Source organism: Talpa europaea (assembly GCF_964194135.1).
Source record: "Talpa europaea genome assembly, chromosome: 2".
Taxonomy (NCBI): Eukaryota; Metazoa; Chordata; class Mammalia; order Eulipotyphla; family Talpidae; genus Talpa; species Talpa europaea.
In genome coordinates, this window is record NC_140068.1 from 59,321,479 (window position 1) to 59,331,314 (window position 9,836).

At 41.1% G+C, this 9,836-nt stretch overlaps 1 protein-coding gene across 1 annotated transcript in view; it reads right to left on the reverse strand.

The window, feature by feature from the left end:
* The window catches only part of ZNF292 (zinc finger protein 292), a 75,957-nt gene extending 66,341 nt beyond the window's left edge, over positions 1 to 9,616 (reverse strand). The window contains exon 1 of the mRNA XM_084228323.1: positions 9,434 to 9,616. Within this exon, the coding sequence (XP_084084449.1) occupies positions 9,434 to 9,601 (168 nt within the window). The 5' untranslated portion in view covers positions 9,602 to 9,616. The remainder of the gene's footprint in view (positions 1 to 9,433) is intronic.
* Positions 9,617 to 9,836: the final 220 nt, after the last annotated feature.

Here is a 9,836-nt window from a genome sequence, read left to right on the forward strand (position 1 = left end):
TTTTACTTTGGAGGAAAGCTCATATTTGAGCTCAAAGCCATTTGGTTTCCACTATATAACTATGCTCCCCAAAGCAAAATAGCAAAGGTAGAAAAATATGAATAGGTACAACCTGTGAGAAGCGACCAGAACCATTTGGATGGGGCAGAAAAGTGCCTGTTGAAGAGTGAAAGGACACAAAAAGGTAAGTAATAAAGGAGCAAGAGCTCTGTTGAACTTAAATATAGATTTTATCTTATTTACCAGTTATTTCTCAAATTGGTTTCTGTGTATATAATCCTGGGTTTCTAGCATTCACTGTAAGAAATTTATGTCTGTACTTTAATTTTGATGAATCAACCAGAATAGGCTACTTTATTACTTTCTGCCTGCCCTTTGTGCTTACTGAGCCCAATGCTCCTTCACTAAAAGTCATGTTTTTCAAACTGTTATAACCTATTGATGCACAATAAAATCAAGAGCAGTTTTTTCTAATAATAACCAAATATTATGTATCATAAATATTAAGGATGAATGTTGTTTTCTAATATTGTTTCAGTTTAACAACTATGGCAAAATAAAGTTATAATACCTACAACTCACACTCTTGGGTTTTCTTGAACTATCAAATTTGATAAACACTACCACAATTATTAGACCACCACTGAGACAGGACAAAAATGGGAATTTGGACAATTTCACAAATTGAAAGAAAGGTTGAATGCAAGTTTATCAGTTCAGACTACAACAAAGAAGTAGGATGCTACTATTAAGCTGTACACAGTTTAGACTATAAAACACTAATTTTTTCATTCAAAAATTTTTTCAAAGTAACAGTGATGGAATGGGATACCTTTCTATTAAGAGACTGAGATGAGAATGCAGGAATGAAGATACCCTTTCTCAACCCAAGAAAAAAGGGGGCTTTCAGATATGGTTGTATTATAAAATATGGGTGACAAGAAAGCAAGCAGTAGCAAAGATATGGGGGGGACATAACCTCTAAAAGTGCCTGGAATCGCAGTAGTTTGGGGATAAAGTGAAAAGGGATACATGGCAGAGACTATTATAGAATAGTCCCTAACAAGACACATCCACCCTATTAACAGAGACTGGGTTTAACTATTTGCTATGACCAATAGGACACTAGCGAACCTGACACAAGCAGAGGTGTGAAAAGCAATTGTACAATAGAGGACCTCTTTCTCCCCGCAATATAAAGATACCAAGGGTACCTTAAGAGGATGAGAGTGAACAGAGATGAGTCAACCTAACTGAGGTCCAGAGATCAACCCACAACCACAAGACCCATATGAAGACTATCTGGGATCATTCAGACCCAAACAACCAACCAGCTCACTGCAGAACCACCCAATAAACCAAGAGACTTGAGAGTAGTAAGAAAAATGGCTAGTCTTTTTTTTTTTTAAGATTTATTTATTTATACAAACACTGGGGTACAGGCCAGAGGAGCGGGAGGGTGAGAGAATTCACCAGAGACAAAGCAGGGAGCAGAACAGGCAGAAGGACCAAAATATACTGCTGAGGGGAGCAGTGGGCAAGACAGGAGAGGTCTGCCGCACCATGTGGGAATCTCCCTGGCCAGCCAGGAATCGAACTGGTGCTGCAGAGGCTGCGGACAGCTTCACAGCACTGTGCTCAACCCGCTATACCACCAGGGAGGGTCCCCCCCCCAAAAAAAAATGGCTAGTCTTTTAAAGCCTCTAAATTTTCAGATATTTGTTATAAGACAGTAACTGATAAAGGATACCAAGAAGAATCAAAGGTGGTAATATTCGGAACTTAATTTTATTTCAAGTCCCCAAACTTGGAAGGGTGAGTCTTTTGGCACTGTAGCTATATTTATCTAGTCTTTTTTTTTTTTTTTAAAGATTTATTCATTTATGGGCCTCCCCGGTGGTGCAGTAAGGTTGAGCACTGGGTTGCAAAGCTGCCCGCAGCCTCTGCAGCGCTGATTCAATCCCCGGCCACCGGGTGAGGGTCCCACATGGCACACAGACCTCTCCTGCCGCCCACTGCTCCCCTCAGCAGTGTTTCATCAGTCTGTCTGTCTGCTAGCCGCTCTGGCTCTTGTGAATTCTCTCACCCTCCCGCACCTCTGATTGTACCCAGTGCTTGTATAAATAAATAAATTTTTAAAAAAATAATAAAATTAAATTTAATAAAAAGATTTATTCATTTATGCATACAAGAGCCAGAGGTGCATGTGTGTGTGTGTGTGTGTGTGAGAGAGAGAGAGAGACAGAGAGAGAGAGAGAGAGAGAGAGAGAGAGAGAGAAACTCTCCAGAGACAGAGTGGGGAAAGGAACAGGCGGATGGATGGAAGTACACTGCTGAGGGGAACAGCGGGCAAGTCAGGAGAGGTCCACCACACCATGTGGGCTGCCCCAATCCACCCAGGGATCGAACTCGCGCTGCAGAGGCTGTGGACAGCTTCATAGGATGTGTCTTAACCCCCTATGCCACCAGGAAAGCCCTATATTTATCTACTCATAAGAGATTTAATTAGAAAACTCCTTTGACTCTTAAACACTTAGTTAAATTGTTTTCAAAATTCTTATTCTCTTAATCATGCTCCACTTATATTTTATTTATCGGAGCTTTACTAATACTGTTGCTTCACTATTAATATATATACCAGATTTTATAAGTTCTTTGAATGGAGAGATCCACTCAATAATTCTCCATAGCCCCCCTATTGCTCCCACATAAGAGGTATTTATACATCAGGTTAAAATAAAGGAAAGACATTAACTGATTGAATTTTAACAAATTTTCTAGGCTAAATATAAGTACCTAAAAGCCATTTAACTTTTGTAATGTAAAGCTAAGGGGGGTGAGGAAGGTAACATTTTCTTCTCTGTAACTCTATCCCAAAAAGAAACAAAGAATCAAGAGGCTCTCTTGGAAAATAATACATAGTTAAAGGTTACATCTGGGCATGCCAAACATTAATGAAAAGCAAACTTTCCATTTTATAAATGAGACTACTGATATTGATTGGTTAATATTATAAACTGGATTTATGTGTGGGAGTTGGAAAAATAAGACAATTTCGCAATTTTGACAAAATCTCAAGGAAAAAACACAGAAGCAGTTTCATATAGTTACGAACATATATTTTCAAAAATTCTTGGTTGCAGGTTAGTCATATAAAAATTATGAAAGGCAATTATAATTTCTCTTCCCCGTTTTAATTTAGGACTAAAACATGTCAAAAAGGATATAAGCAAGATTTGAAAAACCCTTCCTTTGCTAAAATTGGTATAAGCATTTTCTGGAAAGTGAGATTTAATATCTCCAACATGCAATCATCCTAATTATGAACATGTAAAAGTTATTTCCCCTGAGCATTATTTAAGTTTTTAAAGTTTAAATGACTTATTACTCCCTCACTACCTAAAGTAATTATCACTAATTAAGAAGCAAGCCATCTTTCCTTCTGATTTGAAGTGTCCTACAAATTAACTTAAGATACTCTATAATAATCAAAAGGGGGAAAAGTTCAGTTTTTAAAAGAAAATGTTTAAACATTTTCAAAATTCTTGTCATAATTAAAGCTAAGCAAAAATACAGATAAACAAAAGAAGCAACTTGCATCAAACAGAGGAAACAAAATATACACAGAAATATTTTCACCACATAGTTTAAATAGCCAGTAGCTTTCCTAACAGTTTCAACTTGATTTTTGCTTCTTACACCAATAAGGCACTAACAATAAAGACATTAAAAGTTAGTACTGCTCAAATCCTATCTCTTCAGTAGACTTTTCTGATACCCCAGGCCTTGAGGGCTTAGTAGCTACTTTGAACTCTTTATTGAAATTACTATGTATAAAACCAACTTATTCCTCTAAATAGCCATCAATAATTAGTTTAATCAGACACAACAATAGACTAAAATTACTATACAGTTTCAAACTGCATAGATTTACATGAGCAACTATGGAATGATTATGAAGATACATGGGGGGGGGGTAAAACAGCAAGATGCAGTGTATAGTATATCCTACTTAATTTTTTTTTGAACAAACAGTATTTCTGAAAAGATGGATGAAAAATAATAGGGACTGTCTTTGTGTAAGCTAACTGGGGAGGTCTGGGATTGGGAAGATGTTTTTTCTGTATCCTTTGTCTCTGTGTTTGAATATTTTAAAACCATTTCAATATATGCCATTTTCAATTTTAAAGAGTAAAGCAAATGAATTAATTAGTGATACACTGCCTTTTGACATCTACTTAACTGTCATCCTGAAACAATTCTACTTTATCAGTTTGTATCTTACTAGAATCTCCTGTAGCTTATATCCCCTGCTAACATTTAAACCTAATCATTACATTAAATGCTTTCTTTAAAAAGTGCAGAATTTCAATTATATTAAAAGGTCAAACCTCTTCTTTAATTGGGACAATTAAGAATGCTAAATTTCCTACCCTCTTAAACCTAGCAAAAGTGAATTGCTTCAGTAATTGTTTAGTATAGCAGCCCACCCCTTACCCTTGTAGTGTGAGGGGGATATATTTTAAGACATTCAGGAGATGCTTGAAACTGCTGAGAACCAAACCCTATATAGACTATTTTTCTCTATATATACATATCTATAATAAAATTTAATTTTCAAATTAGGCACACCAAGAGATTAACAACAACTAATAATATAGGGCCTCCCCGGTGGCGCAGCGGTTGAGCGCCGGTTTGCGAAGCTGCCCACGGCCTCTGCGGTGCCGGTTCGATCCCCGGCTGCTCCCCGGCCACCAGAGGAGGGTCCCACATGGCGCGCAGACCTCTCCTGCCGCCCGCTGCTCCCCTCAGCAGTGTACTTCGGTCCTTCTGCCTGCTCTGCTCCCCGCTCTGGCTCTGGTGAATTCTCTCACCCTCCCACGCTTCTGACTGTACCCAGTGCATGTACAAACAAACAAACAAACAAATAAATAAATAAAAATACATGCCCCTTTTAAAAAAAAAAACTAATAATATAATATACTTTAACAAAAGTTATGTGCATGTAGCTTCTCTCAAAATATATTATACATAATATTTTTGGAATAATTGGCTGTAGGTAACTGAAACCATAGAAAATGAAACTGAGGATGGGGGTGGTCAGGAGCTGGCTACTATTATTGCTTGTGATTTCCGCAAAAAGCAATTTGGAATAATCTTGAACTCCCAAACTCAGTGTGAATTTAAAAATGATCGAAAAGCTTTTACCTGGACCTGTTTCAGAGTAACTACATTTCCTAATAACCTATATTATCTTAACATGAAAAGAGCATAATGACTTAAAAATATAGCACCCATGAATCATGGGCACAGTATCACATCCAAGTCACTGCAATGACGAAAACAACTGATCTCACATATTTTTCTGTACCCTAGAATAGGGAACTGCAAGGGGAGCTGGGGAGATTACCATGCCCAGTTGAGAAGCACTGTTTACATGAACTAAGGTATGATGTGTATATTTTACACACACATATTTCCATAACTGCAATTCAACCTTTTGAAACAATCAATGACCAAAAGATAAATGATCATAGTCACAATTCAAGTATTACTCAACAGTCATCTGGTCCAATATACAATGCCTGCCACCTCATCATTCCTCAACTACTACAATGTTTTAACTTCTAAATGAACAGTTATTTTTAAGCCTTTTTAAAACAAGTCTTAGATTGGAATGCTTTTCTTTAAATTCCAAAAATAAAATTCACCATGTAGTGCACTCATCTCAGAAATAAGATATAAATCACAGTTCACTACAATTATTTCTCTACTTCCATCCAGAGACTATATGCTCCTTGAACCAGAACCATGATTATGGTTGCCTGGCCCACAGTAGGCCTTCAGTGACAACGCTGAAAGAGTGAGTGAATACTGGTCCAATCTAATACAACTAGTCAAAGAAGTTCCAACTATAATTAATATATATATATAATAAGGATCCTGAAACAAATAAGTGCAAGATATTATCTCTAGCTATGTTATATTCTTATTCTAAATTGACTTTAAGAAAATTAAGAAAAGTCTACTAAACTACTCTGATTAAGATTTTTTTTTAATTTATTTATTTATGCAAGAACCAGGGTACAGGCCAGATGTGCGGGAGGGTGAGAGGATTCACCAGAGACACAGCGGGGAACAGAACAGGCAGACTGACTGAAATACACTGCTGAGGGGAGCAGCAGGCAAGACAGGAGAGGTCTGCTGCGCCATGTGGGTAGCTCCCTGGCGGGCTCCCTGGCCGGCGGGGATAGAACAGGCGCTGCAGAGGTTGCAGGCAGCTTCACAGCATGGCACTCAACTGCCTGCACCACCAGGGGAGGCCCTAAAGCTTACTTTCAAGGATACTAGAAAATTATAAAATTCTTGACAGGCACTCCCATACACATCCTGGATACCACTTTCCCCTTCTCCCACTAGAGCTTGAAACAAATGTTCATGTAATTAAGTAAAAATGAGGCATGATTTCAGGGCATAACCAATACAAAAAGCAAAAACAATTCTGTTACCAATAAGAAAAAGTTTAGTTTCTACTCAACTCAAAACTCAAGAAATTGGGCCTCCCCGGTGGCGCAGCGGTTGAGCGCTGGGTTGCGAAACTGCGCACGGCCTCTGCGGCGCAGGTTCGATCCCCGGCTGCTCCCTGGCCACCGGAGGAGGGACCCACATGGCGCGCAGACCTCTCCTGCCGCCCGCTGCTCCCCTCAGCAGTGTACTTCGGTCCTTCTGCCTGCTCTGCTCCCCGCTCTGGCTCTGGTGAATTCTCTCACCCTCCAGCGCTTCTGACTGTACCCAGTGCATGTATAAACAAAAACAAACAAACAAACCAGCAAACAAATAAATAAAGCATGCCTCTATTAAAAAAAAAAAAAAAACTCAAGAAATTTGTCAATATCCTACCTCTTTTGAAAAGAAAAACTATAAACTAGGAGGTATACAGAACTTCTATTTTTGTAGGTTTCACTACATTCTCCAGAAACTTTACGCTGAGATGAAAACTCAAAATATAAACTAATTCACTTTTAAAAATAAATGCAACAAGGAGGTTTACACAAATACTGAACACCAACCCTTAAGGAATATTAACTCTGAAGGCCACTGAAATATTTATTCATCTTTGTTTCCTAAAATATGTGAATATCCCATGTAATAGAAAATTGTAAATGAAAATCTCAATATTAGAAGCCAAGACAAAATTTCTACCTCCTAGTTTTTTTCCTAGCAGTTTTTAGATTGCTGTAATACATTTTATAATTGTTAACCACTGCTTTTCTCAACTTCATATTAAAATGTTATAAAGGTTAGGATACAACTTTAAAGAAACAATTATACTTCAACTTGCTTCTCACTTGACAAGATGTCTACAACAGTTACTTTAAAAAAATTTACAGAAAACATTGTAGAGGGGATTAAACATCAGATACACTTTGTACCTACTCAAATATTAGAGATCACCTTCACCTGCATTTAAATTATTGAGGGATTTCAGTGCATGAAATATCTATTTTTTTTTCAAATCCACCAAATCAGTGTTTGCTTTATTACTAGTTCATGTAGGGTCAATAAAAACCATTTATAGTTAAGACTAATCACCTAATAAAACACGAAATTACTTTCATACGGATTTTTAAGAAATGCCGTTCTCTACATAAAAAATATTGTATTAGTGATAACTTTGTTGCAGATATTCCAACTTGCGTAAGATTCCATTTTCCCAGAATTATTAATCCTGCTTATAAATACTGCTGGCCAAGGATATTTACAGCGGACACATATGAAATGTCTTCAGCAAAGCTAAACTTCAATACTTTACTGAAGCATTTTTATGCCTAAAATAAATATCTAAAAAAAGTAATTAAGAATGAGTGGGTACTGCATGAGCAGTGAAACTGGCAAATTTCAAAAATCTTTAAAACTAGAGTTTCAAAAGGGTGACAGATTCTTCAATTTTGCCATAGAGATTTAATCTCCAAGACTTAACGTTTCTTTAAGTGGAGGATCTTTCATATTGCATATACTCTTAGACAAGTCACCACTTTGTCTCACACTTTCTTAAAAAAAATAAATATAATGAACCAACCACCACCAAATATTTAGTGACAATACAGCAATGCTGAATTTTTGGTATGGGATCAAATGTCCCTGGATCTTATAATAAAGGAGACATACCAGAACTTGGAGATTAAAACATAAGTGAAATGTAATCTACTCTGAAATGACAAAATGGGCCACCATTGTTCGACCTTAAGTTAATTATCTTTCTGAAACAACTTCTCTACAACGATACATTCCCAAATTAACTCTAAATGTGACCGATACATTCTAACCAAAATCTTCACCACAGCCCGTCGCAGCACCTTGAAATTTCACAGGTAACTGGTATTTAGTAATTAAGTCCAATCGTTGACGGAAACCCCGATTTCTATCAAGCAAACAGCGTTATTAACATTCCAAATCCTGGTCAGAACGCTGTTACTGGAAAGCGATGTCCTTGTGCAAGAACAGAAAGGAAAGCTTTGCAACTGACCTGACCACAGGTCGACACAAACCTCAGCCTCTCCGTTTTACTAGGAGGCCAAACTGAGAAAGCGCCTAGCAATAACCGGGTGGGGAGACCAGGGAGAAAGGACAGAGGAAATCGTACTCCTCCAAGGGTGAGGAAGCAAAGGAGAAGCGCACTCTGGAAAAGCCGCCCCAAAGGGATAGTCGACGCTCTTCACTGAGAGCAACATTTCCCGAGGAAGCGGTGCACCCATCAAGCAAAGGCAGGAAGGGACAACCTCTACGCCCCCAACCCAGGAACGTCTCGCTCAAGCTAAAGGGGTCGGCGGGCACTGCTCCTCCGAACATCAACAAAGGCCCCTTCAGTTCTAAGGCGAAACTCGAACAACAAAGGCCCGGAGACAGCCCAGAGTACGGGGTCGGGGGCGGGACGGAGAAAAGCAGGGGGGAGGCCAGGGACTCAAAGCGGTGGGGGCGAAGGCCCGTCGGAGTGGGAAACAAGGCGCAGAGGTGTGTGTGGGTGTGTGTGTGGGGAGGGGGTAGGCCGCGGCGATCCCCAGTGCACAATAAGAGGAGGAAGGGTACCTGGCCTCCACCCCTCCTTACCCTCTCCCGGCGGCGGCGCGGGGTCCATCCTCGCGGTCTGCATTTCCTCAGTCGCGGGGACAGCGCAGACCCGAGTTCGGGGAAGGAAAGGGGAGGGGGATTTTCCGCCCTGACCACAACTCCCTTCCCCCAGCCGGGGCTGCAGACAACAACCGCCACCACGGCAGCCACACAAAGGCCCCTTCCTGGTCCTCCCGGCTCCTGCCTGGGCGGCGGCGCCGACGATGCCAAGGCAGCGACCACCACGGCTCGGCCGCCAGGCGCTCGCTCGCCCTCTTCCCCGTCTAGCCGGGGTAAAGGGGGAGGGGACCTCCGGCGCCCTCACCTGGCACAGCTGCTGACAGTACTCCGTGGCCGCCTCCACGGCCGGCCCCCGGCTCTCCCGCAGCTGTCGCTCCAGCTCCTGGAGCCGCTCGCCCAAGCGCTGCAGCTCCGCGACGCAGCCGCCTCCGCCGCGACTCAACCTCTCCTGCTCGGCCTCTTCGTCCGCCATCTTCACACCCCGCTCCGTCGCGTACGCACCTGGGTCACGTGATAACACAATGCCACGTTCGGCGGGGTCACGTGCCGGGCGCGCTCGCACGCCGCCGAGCACGTACAAAGGGCCTGGTGTGGAGAAGGAGGGGGCGGGGAGAATGGAGCGAGGGAGCCCGAGGGAGGTGAAGCGAAGGGGAAAGGAGAAGGGCGGGGTTGGGGCGGTGCGGAAAACCGCGGTTTACTTACCCCGA